The sequence below is a fragment of the Pogonomyrmex barbatus genome, unplaced genomic scaffold (genome assembly GCF_055798465.1).
Source record: "Pogonomyrmex barbatus isolate J1 unplaced genomic scaffold, ASM5579846v1 scaffold5, whole genome shotgun sequence".
In the NCBI taxonomy this organism is placed as follows: Eukaryota; Metazoa; Arthropoda; class Insecta; order Hymenoptera; family Formicidae; genus Pogonomyrmex; species Pogonomyrmex barbatus.
In genome coordinates, this window is record NW_028297149.1 from 2,147,796 (window position 1) to 2,168,466 (window position 20,671).

Consider the following 20,671-nt stretch of genomic DNA (forward strand, 5'->3'; position numbering starts at 1 on the left):
GGGCCGGTTCTAACTCAGAAGCGTTTGACGGGGGTGCGGGTGTGCGGGGGGAACTGTGCGCAACCGAGGAGCTCCGGGGAGGAGAAAGGGGGGGGACGGCGCGTGTTGGGCGACCCAGTGCCATTGAACGTAAACAGCGTGCGATTGAATCGATGATTGATGCCTTTAGCACTGTGATAAATAATTACGAAAAGATAAATAACGAAGATGATATAAAAAATTGGACAGGGCGCGTGGATATGACATCAAAGGGGGGGGGGCGTCATCGCCGCCGCCGCCAACGCCGCGCCCGCCGTCACCGCCGCGCCCGCCGCCACCGCTGCCATCGCCACCCGTCGCGCCCGCCGCTGCCGCCCCCCCGCCGCCGAGTAAAAAAATAAATATCTCTCTCGTATATCTATTATCTCTTCCGTTGCGGCTCTCTCTCTCTCTCTCTCTCTCTCTCTCTCTCTCTCTCTCTTATGGCGAATGTTATTTTTCTAATTATTTTATGGTGGGGAAGAAAGAAATGAAAGAAATACATGTTTTTTGCATATTATATATGTTTATATTTTTAAACAAATTGAATACATTTTTAAGTGTGAAATTTTTTTATTCACATGTTTTTTCTTATACATTAAAAACTAAAGCTAATAGCTCGCAATCGACGAGTTGACGTCTATCGAAGATATCGCAATCGCGTATCGCGTTCGGCACTTCCTCGGGATCTGTTACAACAGACGCGATGTTGGAGAATCGCGTATACTTGGTATCGATCGTATCGACGAATCTGACGAGTCGATCGAACGTCACATCGATACATTCGTTCAGAGCAAACATTCGACGTAACTTCAATTCGATCATCGTTACGCGTACGTTCAAAGATTCAAGACGTACGAGTGTAACGTCATTCATCAGACAAATTCTGGTTAACGGTCCGACGCTTATAAAATTGTCTTTGTAATCGTTTAGCAGCAATTTATAGATATTCCATCGCTGCTCGTAGAGTCCCTTCCACGTTTCGAGAGACAGTATCAATTCCTGTCCTCGATGATCTCCCAGAGCGATCTCCACATAGCTCGGTGGACCAACGTTGATTCCAATTTCCAAATATTTGTAACCCGTGGCCGTCAGAGTGTAACGTCTGCTCAGTAAACGCACCGCTCGACGCTCCACCGAAATACTGTGGAAATTAAATATATAATACTGCACAATATTGGAAAAAAGAGAAAAAAATAAAAAAAATGCAGTTGAAACTTACGCATTACATTCCTTCTTTTGTTTTTGTTTTTGTACGGTGCGCTGCTTCCTTTAGCGGAATACATTGCGTGTTGTTTGAATGATGGAGGAGCGGAGTACCATTTTTATCGTGCAGATCGTTCGATGGAGGACTGATCGCGTAAATTGTTGACATGGCAAACCGTTAATCCCACCTTCCCCCCTTTTTTTCTAAGAATTTCATTGTTGTCAATCAAACATGTAGCGACATGTTCGCAAAGGAACGCGATGACGTTCAAATTTTTTTCTAGGAAGAGCCCGCGAAAAGATAGCTCTTCGTAGAAATCGACGTACGTGTCGCGGCGTGTTAAGAGAAGCGCCGATACTCCGGTTACTAGTTGATGAAGACTTTGTGAATATAGTGGACGAAGTGTTTGAAAATGAAGAAGAAATGGAGATTGACAATATTGACAATATTGTCATTGATATTGAAGATGAAGAGCACGCATTGTCTGACGATAGCAATTACGTAAGTGATCAAAGTGATGATCTTACGGATTATGCAGAAAAAATTGTTACCCGTTCGGAACTTCTTGCGTTGAATAATAATAAAAAGTATTGTTCAATACAATTTTATTATTCAACGGGTGGTGCACTAACTCTGTGTGCCGAATGCATGGTTCGTCTGGCGGACACTGACATTGGAGTATTGTATGCCGTTAGGAAGCACGAGATAGATACTCTCAATGCTCTAAACAGTCGATTTTGCTCCAATTGTCAACAGTCCGTCTATGTGATAATGCCATGCAACATATGCCCAATTTGCACAAATTGAAAAAAGACAACATTGTGAACGAGTCATATGCAAGTGCTCCGTGGAAGAGTGTGATGTGATATAAAAACAATATGGAAAGGTCATTGGAAGAATTAACAAGTTTTCCGTTATGGGATTCAATCTCTCATCTACTAGTGAACGTGGCGGTGTATTTTATAAAGAGACACTATATCCCAACTCCCCATTTCCCGATTCCTCGTCCAAGAGTTAAGGGACGCTACAATTCGACTCTTTGCTTCTCCGCTCCTTCTGAGAGAGCGGAAATAATTCTGGAAGCGTGCACATATTATCATTATAGAGGACACGCATACAATATATTACTACCTCTCTCGCGGCAAAAAGTAGCAGAGATAATTCCAAGAAGCGAGGATAATCATATATGGTTGTTCTATTCCCATCAATCTCCGGACATGTCGGAAATACAACGCTTTATATACTGGCTCCGAGTTAAAGCAGCTATAGAGAAAAGAAAAAAAGAAAGTAAAAAAATGTAAAATTGTTTTGATGAGACAGTACAACAATTTAAAAGAATCAAGATTTTGCAATATGGAACACCTAGAGCGAATGGAACGCGAGCTGATGGAGCAGTGCAGCCAAGTCGCTACCTTGATGGAATGTTTCACATGGTTGCAACGATGTGAGGAGTGCATCGAGGAACTTAGCCGTGTTAAGCGTCCTCGACTCACCGTTGAAATAGACAATCTGCGGCGGCGAGGATCGCGCGACTTGCGGGTGCAAAAGTACAACTAGAAAGACGTTTCGTGCACGTTGGTGGTGAGTACGCGAGCACTAGTAGAGACAATGGATCTCTCGTTTGGCGAGAAATCGATTCGGCATTTGAAAGCCGTATATTGACTGGTGCGGTGATCAATGTGGACTATATCGAGCCGTGACAATTTGTAGAAGACGCTGGTGGTGTAGTGCTCGAGCGAGTGCGAGACATTGTACAAAGACACGATAGTGTGAAAGTGAACACTGCATTTAACGGCGAATTTGTGACGGGCGATAAACGCGCGAACAAAAGTATAAACACTAAAAATAGTGAACTCTTTCGAGTGTCAAATTTGGACGAGTGATACGAGCAGTACGATATCGAACCCACGTCGCTCGAAGAATTCCAAGAACGCGATAGTGGATGGGCGTTGTCGCGAATTCTAAATTTAAAACTGTAAACGTGAACAAATATAATCCAATGCACGCGGGATGTTACATCGAATTACCGCGAGAAATTATGTTAAAGCGAGCGGTGATCAATGTACGATCCAAGGACAATGCGTGTTTCGCGTGGTCGGTGATCGCGACTCTGCATCCGGCTGAAAGGAATACAAATCGGGAATTGTCGTACCTGCATTATACGGTGTTAAATTTGCAAGACATTATGTTTCCGATGACGTTAGATCAAATAAAGAAGTTTGAACGAATCAATGACATCTCAATCAACGTTTACGGCTTCGAGGGAGGAAAGGAAATTCTCCCGATACGGCTGACATCAAGGAAGATAGAGAAGCACGCAAATCTATTGTACGTGCAGGATCCGCGCGACGACAACGCGGGGCACTTCGCGTACATCAAAGATCTGTCCCACCTTGTGAGCTCGCAAATAAACAAGAAGAAATGCAAAAAATACTTTTGCGACCGGTATGTATTTTAACAAATTTTATTATTTCTCTTATAAAATTGTTTATTAAAAAATCATATTTTCCGTTTGCAGATGCCTACATTACTTCAGTTCGTCTGAAAGATTGCAGTCACATACAACGGACTGCGAAAAGATGAATGATTGCGCCATCCGACTGCTGAGCGAGGACAACAAGTGGCTCGAATTCAAGAACCACACGAATAAGAAACGACTTCCATTCATCGTTTACGCGGACTTGGAGTGCGTACTACGGCGAACGGAACCGGCAGAGAGGGAAGATGCATCGTACACCTATCAGCAGCACGAGGTATTTAGCATCAGATACTACGTGCGATGCTCGTACGACGACGCGTTATCGATATATCGATTTCGTCGCGGCGAAGACTGCGTTGCGTGGTTCGTTCGGCAACTCGAAGATTTGGCGCATCAAGTAAAAATTCTGTTATCCGCGAATGTCCCCATGGAAACGTTGTCGAGAGAGTAGTGGGAGGTATATCGTAGCGCAACGCGTTGTCACATTTGCGAGAAATCATTTGCGTCGGACGACACGCGGATACGCGATCATCGCCATCTTACCGGTCGTTACTGTGGTCCAGCGCACTCAAATTGTAATCTAAATTATAAAGATTCATATTGCATTCCCATAGTATTTCACAACTTATCCGGTTATGACGCGCACTTTATCATCACGGAAATAGCTACGGCGTTCGAAGGCAGGTTCGACGTGCTGCCGATAACAAAAGAAAAATATATTTCGTTTACAAAACACGTTAAAGATACCACCGAGGGATCAGATTCACGAAATTGCGTACGTTTGCGGTCATAGATTCGTACAAGTTTTTAAATACCAGCCTTGATAAATTGGCATCTTTTCTAACGAAAAAAAAAATTAAAAATTTTACGTTCCGAATTTTCCACGGTCTCAAACGAAAATTTTGACTTGTTGACGCGCAAAGGTGTCTTTCCATACGAATACGTGGATCGCGCGGACAAGCTGCAGGACACGCACCTACCATCGCGTGAATCATTCTATAGCTCGTTGACCCTGTGACACGGTGTCGAAGAACGATTACGCGCACGCCACGAACGTCTGGCAGCGGTTCTCCATCCGAACGCTCGGCGAATACAGCGATCTATATCTCAAGACCGATGTCTTGTTATTGGTCGACGTTTTCGAAAATTTCCGCGAAAGTTGCGTCGCGAGTTATGGACTCGATCCCGCGCATTACTACACATTGCCAGGTTTCACGTGAGACGCCATGTTGAAACATACGCGCGCATAAAATTTGAGTTGCTCATCGACATCGATATGGTTATGTTTATCGAACGCGGTATACGCGGCGGTCTCAGTCAATGTTCCGACAGATATGCGCAGGCCAATAACAAGTACATGCGTTCGTACGACCCATCGAAACTGTCGTCGTATTTGATGTACTACGACGTGAACAATCTGTACGGATGGGCGATGTGTCAACCGCTGCTCTATGCCGAATTTCGATGGATGGAAGACGTTGAGAACTTTGACGCGAGTGCGATCGCTCCGGACTCGTCTACGGGTTATATTCTCGAGGTCGATCTCGAATATCCGCATCATTTGCATGATCGACACATTGACCTACCTTTCTGTCCGACGCGCGATAAACCACCCGGCACGCGGCAGGATAAACTTCTCGCGACGTTATATGATAAGAAGCGGTATGTCATCCATTATCGCAACCTGCAGCAATGTACGCGCCATGGTCTTCGTATCGCAAAGATATATCGCGTACTAGAATTTGCTCAATCCGCCTGCCTCCGCGATTACATCGAACTCAATACACACTTTAGAACGTACGCGAAAAATGATTTTGAGAAAAATTTGTACAAATTAATGAACAACGCGGTATTCGATAAAACAATGAAAAATGTGCGCAATCAGTTGACGTTAAACTTTTGACCAAATGAGACGGACGGTATGGTGCGGAGGCAATGATCGCGAAACCAAATTTCCACAGCCGCAGTCTTTGCGGAAAACTTAATCGCCATCGAATTGCGTAAACTCGAGGTAAAATTCAACAAGCCGATTTACGTGGGTATGTGTATACTCGACATATCGAAAATCTGCTTGTATGAATTTCACCATGAATACATGTCACCGCTGTATCGTGAGAAATGTAAGATCATGTACACCGACACGGACAGTATATCACATCGAACGATGTGACGATGTGTACGAGGCGATGAAACGCGATATCGCTAGATTCGATACGAGCGATTATCCGACAGACAACGCGTACGAGATGTCTCTTGCGAATAAAAAAGTACCCGGTCTAATAAAGGATGAGAATAACAGTGCGATAATGACAGAATTCGTCGGACTCAGAGCGAAGATGTACGCGGTGAGGGACGGCAGAAAAGATATTAAAAAGGCGAAAGGTGTAAAGAATAACGTCGTAACGCAAACAATAACGTTCGACGTTTACACGCGGTGCTTGAATGAAGAGGTCGAAATGACTCGTCGCCAGTCGTGTATAAGATCCAAGCTACACCAAGTATATACGGTGTCCGAGTCGAAAATCGCTCTGAGTTCGTACGACGACAAACGATACATCGTACTGGATTCGACGGAGACGTTACCGTGGGGACATTGGCGGATTCCATTGTAATATATATATATATATATACCAGGTGTATGCATAAGTTTTTTCCGGTTTTTTAATAAAAAAAAGACACGTAATTTTCATGTTTATACAATGTACATATATTTTTATATTTTTTATATAGTTTATATGTATGCATATATGCACGTATGTATATACGTACCTATGTATCATATCTATGTATGTATGAACATATATATTCTTGTAGTTTTATACGATACTGTTTTATACGATACTGTTTTATATGTAGTATAGATGTATGTATTTTTTGTAATTTTTATATGTAGTTTTTACAATAAAATTTAGTTGTTCAAATTTATTTTATATATAATTTATAATAGCAACCAAGATCCTGCTTGCTGAGGAATTAGCTTTAATTCTCTCTTCGATTTATTTAATGTATACTTGGTTTAATACATATATTGTTTATAATGTAGTTTTACATGTGTTCTCGTAAGTTGCATACATGTATAGTTTAAAAATTGTAATGGAAGAAAAAAATAATAAAAACTCTTTGTATACATGTATATAGTGTATATTTATTTTTTTAATACATTATAAAAATAAGAAAAATGAATTAAATCACACTGCTTTTGTTTATCCATGAGTTATGCGATCTATCGAATCCCAGCCACTTAACGTAAACCTTGTCTCCCTTCTTGCGTAGTACTTTCTCCACGAGATACACATCCGGATGAGTCGCGCGATGCAATTCGTGCTCGTAGAACGCGCCCGCGACCGATTTTTCGCGATAGTCCTCGAGCAGATAAGTTACGGGATTAGTACGTTGCACTTTAACGATCTTAAACACTCGGTGGTCCAATTTGGCGTGTAACCTTTTTCGAAAATTGTCTTGTACTTGCTCACGTATACCGATTCGCCTACTTTGAATTTTGCTGGACCTGCGATCTTTATCGCGCTGTATACCGTATCCAAGAGTCTTTTGGCGATCGCGGGAGTTACGTCAATGGGTCGCATGCTAATAGTGCGATGCTTGCGCGCGTTGTAATCTGACACGAGACGCGGTAGCGCGTCGACCCACTTGTAAGTGCCGTTGGGCGTAAACATCTTCCACATGTCGTTCTTAAGCGTGCGATTGAATCGCTCGACGATCGATGCCTTTAACCGTATACGTGGAATAATGATTAACGTGTTTATGATTAATGTGTTTTTTCAAGAGTTTTTGCACATCGGCATTGTAAAATTCCTTTCCCATATCCGTTTGCAAGTTTCTCGGGCATCTTTCGCTCTCTCGAATTACCTTAGCGATAGCGTTAGCCGTCTCGCTTCCGACCTTGCTCTTGAGCGGTACGGCCCAGCCGTACTTGCTCAACGTATCGATGACGGTGAGTATGTAGTGATGACCTCTGTTGAAACTCGAGTACGGACGCATCTTGACGATGTCATCCTGCCACAGATCGTCGTATCCCCGAATTATGACACGTCTTCGCGGAAAATTTCTTCTCGCCGGAGCGTGCAATTCCTCAACGAGTCGTCGCCTCTCGGAGCTAACTTTTTTTTCACGTCCATCGGATCGCATGTTTAAACGATGTTTAATAGTAAATAAGATATACAATTTAAAATTGTTTTTTTTCCTCACTGACGTTAATCGATTGGCTCGTTTCGTCGATACGCGATTAATTTATAATAATGCCGGCTTCGCGAAGTTCCTCGATGATCGACAGCATCTCGTTGTCGTGAGCGTTGTTACCAGCTCAGTGCGAAGCGTCGAGCAATCGGAGTCGATCCACCAGTTCGTTGGGATCGTCCTAATGCACGTAATCGATCTTGTTGTCGTTTAACTTCATGGCGGTTTGTATATTGCTCACGCCTGCACCTTTTTTACGCCCGCTACTTCTATACGTAGGTACAAGCGGAGCGATGATGTTAATATACTTGGATCCCCTATTGTCCTTGATGGGATTATGGCCGTTGTGACCACGTCTATGAGCATTTGTTGTTAACAATATACTTTTATACGTTTGTTTGTCATCCTCAGTAAAAACCGCGTCATCGGGAAGATCATTCTTGAAGATCAATTCGTACAATCCTGGTGTACCATTGTATCTCACATTGTCTATGATTATGGAGTCATTTTTGTCAACGTCAAATTTCTTGTCACCAAGCATCGCACCATTGTTTTTATCGAAATAAACACCGTATACGCGATCAAATGTATCGTTTTTTCCATTATCATCGAGGAGAGGGCTTACGTACTTTTGCCCTAATGGTCTCGGCTGATTATGCAACGCCTCTCGACCTTGTTGCGTTTGCAGACTCTGTTTGATGGTTGTTTCGAATGACGGTTCACTGACGTCTTTTGTTTCGAAAACATCTTCCTTTTGCAGGAACAGCGGTGGGTCTTTCGATGGTTGTATCGGTGTAGACTCGAACACGAGTGAATTTGACGCGGCTTTTAATTCTTTCGTTGTACGTCGTTTTTTAGCGGCGTTAATTTCAACCATTCAACATCCGTCCAATATGAGTCCTTGTCAGTAGTAGTAATATCGTTATCGTTGTCGTCATCGCTGTCTTCACGTTTTTGTTTTTTCTTAATACTGAGATCCTTTGCTTCTCCTTCAATCGATTGAGATTCCTCGGTTTTTTCAACAATCTGTTTTAGAGGTTCCACGATGGGCTTGAAGCGTTTCTCCAACGCTATCTTCAGCTATTTTACCAATTTTTAAAGCGCGATATTTTTTGCGAATCGAATCGCTCGTTTTCGCAATCTGTTTCGCTATTTTCTCGCGATCTTTGATGTTATCCACGTTGCCTGCTTGACGTATCGACATCGATTAACTACGTTACGGTATCGCGAACGTATTAAATTCTGTATCGCCCATTGATAAGCGGACTGTCCTTATCTATCACTAGAAATCCATACTCGCGCTGCCAACAATCGCGGTATAACGCACAGAATTCATCGTATGACATGTCGATATTCATGTGATCGTTGTAAACATGTTTCAAGTTGGTACCATCCTGTTTGAACAGAATCAGTAGGTTCGCATTGTCGCGTATCAGATGTTTAGGTATCCTCGCGTACGTCTGACAGAGATAGAAGCAATCGACGTTCGAGTGGCGGCCCATCGAAAAGTATTCTCTCACAGCATCTTGCTTATCGCATGCAACGTCGTCGAAGACGAAGATCGAATTGGGACGTGCCTCGCTCAGTGGAATGACGTCACTGTTGTTGGAGAATGTAAAGTAGCCGATTTCTTCTATCGATGTTAGTAAATTTTCCAAATATCGATATTTTGGTTGTTGCAGCGATTTCGAGTATACGTATACGTTCTCGAAACGTACACCGTGCGGACTCTCGAGCAAACTTATGAGAACGTTGGTTTTACCACAATTCGACGGCCCGCAAAATGATGGCGCGTATAGTACTCGGTAACATTTCACCGTGCTTGCGCTCCGTCGCGATATCTTCCATCATTCGCGCTTTCTCGTCACAGTTCGCGACGCGTATCGTCAGCAGCTGCCATACAAATTTCATGTTCGCACTGCGTTATCTAGGCTTCGATCGAACGCCTATTTATAGGCGCGCGAAACCACGAATCGCTCAGTAGCAAAAATGTATCTCGCGCTCCCTCCGATATTCGGGATTTGAGCGCTGAGCAGTTGCAATATATATCGAAGGTCGTACTATTACGCGTGTGCGGTAATTATATCGATCACGTGTGGGACAAGCTTCCGGAGTATAGTACCGGTCGTGGGGATTCGAAAGAATACATGTATATATGTATATTGTAATATATATATATATATATATATATATATATATATATATGTGTGTGTATCATTGTATTGTTGACGTGTTATTCTAAACACGTTATTTGCGATAAATATCATCACATGCCTCGGTAGTCGAAAGGATAAGATGCCTGCCCGGTAAGCAGGAGATCCAGGTTCGATTCCTGGCTGAGATGGTATTTTTTCGCAAAATAATTACGAGTTTTCACGACTGGTTCGTGGTCGGGCCCCGCCGTGACGCACACCCTCCCTTCTTATTCGGGGGCTCGAGCCATGCTTGATGCAATCTCTCCTGTCGTGCTCCAGGAGGATTATTTGTATATTTGCCAATGGCGTTGGAGGGTGTCGCCGCTGCAGTCCGACCTGCATCCATCGAGTGAGAGACCAACATCGCTCTGGAGTACCGGTCGTGGGGATTCGAAAGAATACATGTATATATGTATATTGTAATATATATATATATGTATCATTGTATTGTTGACGTGTTATTCTAAACACGTTATTTGCGATAAATATCATCACATGCCTCGGTAGTCGAAAGGATAAGATGCCTGCCCGGTAAGCAGGAGATCCAGGTTCGATTCCTGGCTGAGGTGGTATTTTTTCGCAAAATAATTACGAGTTTTCACGACTGGTTCGTGGTCGGGCCCCGCCGTGACGCACACCCTCCCTTCTTAAAGTAAAGACGGATTTGGAGGTTCAAACCTATCGTCGCTGCGTCGAGCATTATAATCAATCGTGGGATCGAGATCATATAGACGGTCCTGCACCGAAGATAAAGGATTGTGGCCTATGCCAGCAGCAGCGTCAAACGAAGGCTACATTGGAGGTCTGCTCAATCGAGCGATAAACGCGCTTCCTTTCGAACTACATATCCCCGGCTATCAGTTTTGCGGTCCGGGTACTCGGCTGAAAAAGCGATTAGCCAGAGATGAAACGGGCATAAATCCACTGGAAGCGGCGTGCCGTGAACACGACATTGCGTATTCTCAGAGCAACGATCTCACCAACAGACACGCGGCGGACAAGGTACTCGCCGATAAAGCTTTAGGACGCGTCATCGCGAGAGATTCGGTTCTGAGCGAGAAAGCTGCAGCTGCAGCCGTTTGGGCAGCGATGAAAGCCAAAACCAAGATCGGCATGGGTATGAAGGCGAAGAAAAAAGCCGGCAAAAAAAAGAAACGAATACTTCCAACGGCGAAACGAGGTGGTGTGTTACCGATTTTGCTAATTTTGGGCGCTCTCGGGTCCTTAATCGGCGGAGCGGCCAGCGTGGCGAAAGCGGTAAACGACAGGAAAGTCGCGCAACGTCAACTCGAGGAACTGCAACGTCGCGTGATGGAAACGCGCGGACAGAGACTGTATCTCGCTCCGTACAAATACGGACGAGGCGTAACAGCGAAAAAAAGAAAAAAAGAAACAAACGCCAAAGAGACAATAAAAATACCTACGGGTGTAATCACCAACGTACAATTGGACCAGCTGGCGAAGCGTATGCGCGTACCATACTTTAGAGGTGTTTTCATGACGCATTACCGATTAGCGGCGCGCGTCGAAATGAAAATGGTATCGTAAATCTGGACGACACGACGGGCCCCGGTACTCATTGGGTAGCGTAACGCAAAGAGAAACAATCGCGTTGTGTACTTTTGGTAATCTTCGACCGCCCAAAGAACTGATATGATATTTCGGAGATGATGCTACGATAGAGTACAATCGAACGTCCTATTAGACGTACGATCAGAGCGTCTGCGGACAGCTGTGCTTGTGGTTTCTTCTCCAAAACGGTCGACGCGCGTGAATTTATAAAGTCCGACAAAATGTCGCGGCGTCTCAGTATTCGTCGAATGCTTTTTTCAACATGTCGCTGACGCTTACGCTGAACGGGAAGAGCAGCGTTTTCGCGACAAATTACTCTCCAGCCATAGATTTGAGTGACGATGACTACGAGCTTGGTCTAACAATTTTGAAGACTTATCACACGATACCGAATGTAAACGCTTCGAACAATACATTTTATTTTGGCAAAGATGCAGAAATTATGATTTCCGAGGGATCGTATGAATTGCATGCCATAAATGAATTTTTAAAACGTGAGATTTTACGGAAACGTTCGCGACGCGACGCGCCCGAGGGTAACGCTGGTGACACCGCGCGTGGCGATGACGAGATTGGAGAATACCCGATAGTGCTCCGCGCAATTACAACACGATGAGGTGTGAGATTAAATGCGCCTACAGAATAAACTTTAACAAGTCTCATAACATTGGATCGCTGCTGGGTTTCTCGAGGCGTATACTGCAACCGCGAAGGTGGCACGAATCGGACGTGTCGATCAACATAATGAACGTAAACATTATCCGTGTAGAGTGCAACGTGACCGCGGGCGCATACAGCAACGACAAAAATGTGCACACAATACACGAATTTTCGCCGAGCGTGCCGCCAGGATATAAGATATCAGAAAGGCCGATGCAGATCATTTACCTGCCAGTCATCGTACGGAGCATTACGGAGCTAACGATACGCATTGTTGACCAGAATGGACAATTGCTCGATTTCAGAGGAGAAAAGATCACCGTCAGATTGCACGTACGACGGCGACAGCGATAACGCGAGCGTGACATTTGAGATGCTCGTGTTGAACGAAGCGAAGCATATGCAGAGAGATAACGCATCTTTTACAAAGAAAACATCGATCGACAATATTCGCTCATTCGGCTGCGTCAAGAAGAGGAAGAAACTTAACGTATCGAATGTTAAATTTTTACAGCTTTAGGATTCGCGGTGCGCAACTTGTGAAATAACTGATATCCTAAACATCGAAGACGAGCCAATCTTCGACGATCGCATCGTCAAGATTGAGACTCATGCGTACAACCCGTTCGCCAATACGACGTTCGGGTACAGCGATGAGATAAGAATACCTATACAGCAACAGGATCTGTACACATTGCCGTACGAAAGCTTTCTATATATCGAGGGAAAACTAACGAAGAACAGAGTTGTCGAGGGATCTGTGGTGTTGGGAAATAATTTTGTCGCATTCCTGTTCGATACGAGCTTGATGGTGTGGAGATTGATCGTAACAGAAACGTGGGCGTAACCAGCACGCTCAAACATTACGTAACGACATCATCCGACAGAAACGTGATTCTGAGGAATGCCGGTTGGGATGCGCATACTAGCGCGGATGGATATTTTAACCTTTGCGTACCTCTCTACGCACTGTTGGGATTTTGCGAGGATTACAGATGCGTGATAATCAACGCTCGTCACGAATTGATCTTGATACGATCTCGTAACGACAACAATTGTTTGATGGGAAATTCGGCGTTGGATCCCGTGATCGACTTATTCAAGATACAATGGCGAATGCCGCACGTGTTATTGAGCGAGATAAAAAAACTATCGATGCTGCGCACTTTGGAGAGCGGACGATACTTGAGCATAGCTTTTCGCTCGTGGGATCTGTACGAGTTTCCGCTGTTACAGCGTACAACCAAGCATTCGTGGGCCATCAAGACTGCTACTCAGTTCGAGAAACCGCGATACGTCATCTTTGCTCTGCAAACAGGTCGCAAAAATGTCATGACTGAGGACACGAGCCGATTCGACGACTGCAATTTAACCAACGTGAAACTCTATCTGAACTCGGAATGTTATTCGTACGACGATATGCATCTTGATTTCGACAAAAACAGATGGTCCGTGTTGTATGAAACGTACGCGTTTCTGCAAAGGTTACTACTGATACGAATATCTCGAGCCGAGTCTCACCGTCACGTCTTTTCTACATAACGGTCCATTCGTAATCATCGATTGTTCTCGACAAAACGAATCGGTCAAGAGCGCAACCGTGGACGTGAGATTGGAATTTGAGACTAAGGAGAACGTACCGATGAATACCACCGCTGTCTCATTATACACGATCGCGTGGTTCACTACAATCCGTTGACCAATGTTGTACGCAAGATCACCTAAGAGCATCGCTGGCACATGAGAGAGAGAGAGAGAGAGACAATAAAATCTACGATACATCGAAATCGACCGCAATCTCGAAAAATTGTTCGACATAGTCGTGCCAACGTTCGTAGACCTGCAAGGTTTTCTCATTGGAGGACAGTTTGTTGTAAAGGAGTTTACCGCTCTCAGAAAACGGACCATTCTCTTTCACTATATTTTCGCAAGCCCTATACCATGGCATTTCCTCGCAAATGCCGACAAGTCTCGCGCACGTTGGGTGATACGTCATCACCGTAGACTGCGATGGGGCGACGGAACGATTTCATACAGCAAAGCTAAGAGTTTGATTACAAAGGCTGTGCATGGAACGGAAGAAGACGACGACGACGACGACGACGATGACGACGACGACGACGACAGCGATGCTGTCGTATATGTCAAGGGACACGAAAAATGACAATGGCTGTGGAATTTGCTTCTGGACGATGAGCGCGTACATCGAGACTCTGGATGTTGATTACGAAGACGTAAATTCTCTAAACAATCTGGACGCTGATAATACTATGCGATGCGGATATCACTATACTAATTGCGCATTACAAAATGTATTCAAATTATTTAATTGGTGATCAGATAACCATGAATAAAATAAATATGATATACGAATTATGTTTTTTTATTCTTTTTCCCCGCCATCCAAAACACAAATTGCTAAAACACATTTTTATACTTTTCTGTAAAAAAATCTTCTTTTTACAACATATATAAACACATATATAAACACATGTAATTCAAAAAAGTAAAAAATCATTACGGATACGAAAAGAGTCTGGAGGAAGGCAGAAAACCGCAACGGAAGAGATAATAGGTATACGAGAGAGATATTTATTTTTTTACTCGGCGGCGGGCGCGGCGGCGATGGCGCCCCCCCCCTCTGACGTCATATCCACGCGACCTGTCCAATTTTTTATATCATCTTCGTTATTTATCTTTTCGTAATTATTTATCACGGTGGTGAAGGCATCAATCGTCGATTCAATCGCATGCTGTTTACGTTCAATGGCACTGGGTCGCCCATCACGCGCTGTCCCCCCTCCCCCCACCCCGGAGCTGATCGGTTGCGCACAGTATCACGCGCTGTTCCCCCCCCCCGCACACCCGTATCCCCCTCAACTGAGTTAGAACCTTCTGAGTTAGAACCGGCCCTATATTACTATTCATACTAAAGGCGTTAATCATATGCTGGTCGATAATAATTTAATTACGTAGGTGTTAATCATGCGCTGGCAACTTTTATTAAATGCCAAAAACATAAATAACTTAATAATTTCTTGCCAAAAAAGTAAGGCCAATTAGAAAGAATTATATATAGATATACAATTTATATATGTATATATTTTACTACATTACTAGACACTATATGTATGACACATTTTAAAAATATCTAATTGCATACAAATCTAGTAATGTATGTATATGCATAGATACGCATGTATTTGTATATACACATTTATATATAACGTAGTCTATGGATACGTACTACGGATACATTTTTGGATGCACTCTTGATGTATATTTTTAATATGATAATGCAATGAATGAAATTAAAAATGTTGGTAATTTACCATATGATAAATTATCGACTTTTTAGTTCCATCTAGATGAGGGCGTCTTCCTATTGGAGTTCAATCGTTGTTTCAGCATTCTCTTAAGATTCTCTTCTTCTGCAATTCGATTGCATATTTAATGCAAAAACAATTTTTTAGAACGAATTCGTCTTTTTAGAGATTGAAGATAATTTTCGAAAAGAAAACAACTATATCTTTTTAATGGTCCATATATTTGTCTTCACGAAGATGTAGTAATGAATGTACATTATACACAACAAAATCTTCACCATATATTTCAGAAGATTTGAAGATAAATTTTTTAATAGCATCTTCAGCTATACGTATACGTAAGTTTCGATCAAAGATGCGTTAGATAAAATAGTAATTGCTACGTGAAATAATAAAAAGTGTCTAAAAGCGATTTTACATTGTCAAGAATATTATAGAAAATGGTTACACCACTATATAAAACAATAAATCGAAATTCGGTTGCTTTAAATTTTTTTAAGTTTATTAAAGCTCGAGGTTTTCGACAAAACTCAGATATGACAAATAGATGTATTATTTGTATATTATAATCAACTCCTGCAAGATTTTGTCGGGAAAGTTTACAATGAGTTTACAGATGTTCTCCTTTTATCACCCAATATTTTATGAGCAAATGTTCCATAACACCTAGCTATATTATATGCTTTGGATCCAATACAAACTACTTTTTACGAGATCTATATCTAAAGCGCATAATGGCGATTTTACCTTCACATAATTATCATTCGTCTTGTCACTTATATAATCATATTTTGTGCTCAAAAATACTGAATTATTTATTTTAGTTGGAAAAAAATTTGATTTTTTATTCTTTTAATAGTTTTTCGCATCGTATATACTTGTATGTCTTTTGATCATTTTTAATATGGCTCTTGCAGATGCATCAGCCGCAAAACATTCAATTTCAACATAGTATATTTTTCCGTTATATTGAAATCCATTTTCTCGTAAAAAAATAATTTCTTCAATGAAAAGTTTTAGATATTCTTCCAGATTTACCGGCTTTTCTTCGCCAAAAACATGCAATCATGAATGGACATGAATCTATAATATCATCACTACGATTTAAAATTGGCCACAAATCAGTCCTACTGCTTTTGAATACGGGTAACCGTCAATATTTATAATTAAATTGATAGTTGAAATTTTGCCATTCAATTCGTCATTTTGTAATCTACGCATCAAACATTTCTGAATGCCATAATAGTATATCTCTCCATTATCAAAAGAAATGGTTTCCAATTTTCTAGGAGTACGCAATAAATTTCTGGCAGTACATGGTAAAAATGAATAAGATGGTTTAATTAATTCTAAAATCATATTTAATACTGCGTGTGTTAAATTATTATCGATTACTAGCCATAAATTATTCATAAAATTAGCTGAATTTACTGTAAATGTATGCGTTACAAGATCATTATCACTATAAGTTTTGTCATTTTCAGTAGTAGAATTGTCACTATCGTCAGTATATAACGTATATGGATTATCGATGTTATTAGAATTAGATTTTGCGAGCATTAATGCGGAAGAAGATTCGTTAGTGACACTTACTGTATCTATGGCAATAACATTTTCATTGTTCTCAACTACATAGCATATATGCGAACATAGATTTTGCGTATTTGTAGAGATAGAATTAGTTCAGAATCATTTGTTTTTGTACACGAAGGTAATAATACGTTTTGTACTGCATTATTTATTCTCGACAATTGTCGATTACTCAGAAGCTTCGTATTCTTATACATTTTTAATAATTTATATTTAAATAAACCAGATCTCTTACTTTCAATAGTTTATAATTGTTGTTCAATGTCTCTATAACGTTGAACAACAATTATAAACTATCGAAAGTAAGAGATCTGCTATTTTTTTATAACATTCACGTATCTAATATAACGTAAACAATTCTTGCAATACAATATACAACACCTGTAACAATACACATAAAATGTAAATATCTGTTATACATTTCTTATGAAAAAATGTTTATATATTTCTTATCAAAAATACTTATAACATAAATATGATTAATATATAATAATCAATATAATAACATATAAATGAATCTTTTTAAATATACAGTGTGTGCAAATATGTATCTAACAAAAAAATATAAAACTTTTTCAAGGTATATTTCCATTTTATTTGTTTAAATTTGAAATTTCTTGTAACTGAATTGTTAATATTAAATAATAAATTAAAAAAATAGTAAAAAATCTTAAAAAAGTTAAGAAGTTTTACCAAATTTATTCGTACTTTTTTAAAAAAGGTAATGTTTATTTAAAAAAAGTAAAAAATTAAAACTATATTTTCAAATATATGCTATTTTTAACATTTTTGAAATTGTATACATCTTAAGATTCATCTTCTTCTTGTAATTACATTCTTCTTGTAATTACATTATAAAAAGAAGACATCGTTTTATATAATTTAATATTCTCATGAGTGTTTAACATTAAATACTCTGTGATCCCGAGCATTATAAAAAATTAAAAATCATTAATAGAAAATTATACATTGTATCAATAATGATCATAAAAGAGTAAAACGGTCTCGCTTTCCCGCGCGGAGAGCGGTCAGTCGGTTGCCAGGAGAGGAAGCGAGGACGTTGGAGACAGAAAGTTGTGATTAAATTGTTAGGCGATAATTATAACAAATAACGATGTTTTATTTGACTAATAGTGGTGCGATGGAATGCACCGAATCTTCGCGTTAATGTTCGTGGCCGTGGACAGGCGAGACGGCGATCGGCGCGCGGATAGCGCGTAAATATAAAATAAGATATCGCTCGGGCGGTCGGCGCGATACTGATCGCGCGCAGTTCGGTGGCGCGGGGCGCTTGCGATGGCGGCGGTGTCGCACGTGTTCGTCGCGGGTCTTTAAATCGGCGTGGATTTAAACGTGCACGCGTGTCGCGGGTGTTGTCGCGAGGGTGGATATTTCGCGAGGTCGGCGGATCGTTTAGATCGGAGAACGGGTGGGCCCGTTCCCTGCCGAGAGGGCTCGGCTGACGGGGGGTGCGCCCCTCGTCTGTCTGTCTGAATGCCGAGTGAACTCGGCCAGCCGGGGAGGGCCCCGGCTACGTGCGGAGAAGAAAGTGGCGGTGCCGAGTGTACTCGGCCGACCAGGGTGTACCCTGGTGCTCGGAGAGGTAGTATCGGGGAGAACCCCGATACTCGGCGGTGAAATCTCGGGAACGGCGGGTCGAGTGAACTCGACGCGCTGGGGAGACCCCAGCAACTCTCGGCTTGCCGTGCGAGATACGGAGACGGCTTTCGGCCAGGCCAAGCGAACTTGGCGCGTTGGGGAGAGCCCCAACAAATCTCAGGCTTGCTACCGGTTTCGGATGCTCGCTTCCTTGAGACGGGCTCTCGGAAAACGAGCTAGGAATAGGAGTAAACGAGGAGTGTGTTTCTGTGGAGAGCGATGCCTTTTTATACCCGAGATCGACCTCGGTATTTTCGGTCAGATCGGTCGGATTGGTCGATCTCGGGGTTAGCATCCCTCTCCCCAGGAACGGAAAAAAAGGATCGGGGGATGATTGGTTTTTTTGGTAGGGCAGGAATTCGGTGGGAAGGTAACGGCGCGGTGCGGGGTGGTTACGCGCTTGTGGACGCGGTCGTGGCGCTGTGCGGGACGCTCGCTCGGTTGCATGGCGCGGCGTCGGTGCGGCGCGGGACGCGTTCACGCTCGGTGGTACGGTGCGTGGCGTGGTGCAGAGCGCGTTAGCGCTTGTTGGCGCGACGCTTGGCGCGGTGCGGGGAAATACCACGAAACATACATGTTTTCGTGGTATTCTCCGACGCTTCGGAGTTCGCGTATGTATGTATTAAAAAAGGAGGCATTGCTGCCTCTTTGCGGCCACTGCAGCACTCCGCCTGATGTTCGGCAGTCCCCGACGGATGATCGGTCGGGGGAAATTCGGAGGAGGAATGGAGCGGAGGGATGCGCTCCGTTACAAGAGTAAGCATGTAATATTTTTTAGGAAAAGATATGAAACAATATAAAATAAATTTAAGTATTTTTTGTAAGGAATAAAAATTTTTAAATGAAGAAAATTATATTAATTAGTTTCTATCAGAACTTGTACATTAATGTTTAAAATCTAATTGCATATGGTATATATACGCATGCTACAGTTTTTCCGATTAACAAATCTTTAAATAATTCGAAAAAAATAAATCTGCTACATAATAAAACAAACCTTAATCCGTTAATTATGATAATATGTTAAGTTCGTTAATTAATACAATCAATATATAAACACTTTTGCAATTATATAGCAAATAAAAAAAAAGTTAAATAAAATATAAAAATATAATAAGATTTTTCCCTTTAAGAATGTTGTCCAAATTCAATTTTTCCGAGCAACGGAATTGTTAATAGAGGATATGATTTTGTTTTTTATCTCGGCAGTTTTAAATCTTAAATTTGTTAATTGTGTTAATATGCTTACTAATGTATAAATGCTTTTACTGCAGTTATATTGGAAAAAAGAAAGTAAAACAAAATATAAAAATATAATAAAATTTTTACCTTTAAAAATACTTTTCAAATTCAATCTTTTCCAGTCACGGAATTGTTAATAGATCTATGAAGTTGGTCCCACTTTTTTAAAAATAGTAATAAATAAACACAGTTCTGATTGTTCCCCGAAGAGTTCTAGAGTTCTCTACCAGTTTTAGAAAGAGTTCCGTTGATTAAAGCAAAAAAACACCATATAAAGTTTCGGGGGGACCAACTTCACAAAATCGAAAATTCAAATGCTGTAATTTTTAAACCATTAATCTTAGAGATAAGGTTGTTAAAGATAATTGATAGAATTCTTCGGGGAGCTATCGGAATCCAAACGGAACGACGGATTTCCAAAAAAAATTTTCACCCTTATGAAATTAAAAAATTTTGTAACTTCAAAGTGCCAGAACTTTTTATTTACGAATTGTACAGCATCGATTGTTAAGGATAATCGATAGAACTC

At 41.6% G+C, this 20,671-nt stretch overlaps 2 protein-coding genes across 8 annotated transcripts in view; both read left to right on the forward strand.

The window, feature by feature from the left end:
• The window catches only part of LOC105424069 (uncharacterized), a 474,166-nt gene that overhangs the window by 107,367 nt on the left and 346,128 nt on the right, over positions 1-20,671 (forward strand). The window lies entirely within an intron of this gene.
• LOC148935280 (uncharacterized) lies at positions 8,320-14,698 on the forward strand. The gene is made up of 2 exons (XM_089081495.1): positions 8,320-10,016; positions 10,747-14,698. Exon 2 carries the CDS (start codon positions 10,859-10,861, stop codon positions 11,639-11,641), a length of 783 nt encoding a protein of 260 aa, XP_088937621.1. The 5' UTR covers positions 8,320-10,016; positions 10,747-10,858; the 3' UTR covers positions 11,642-14,698.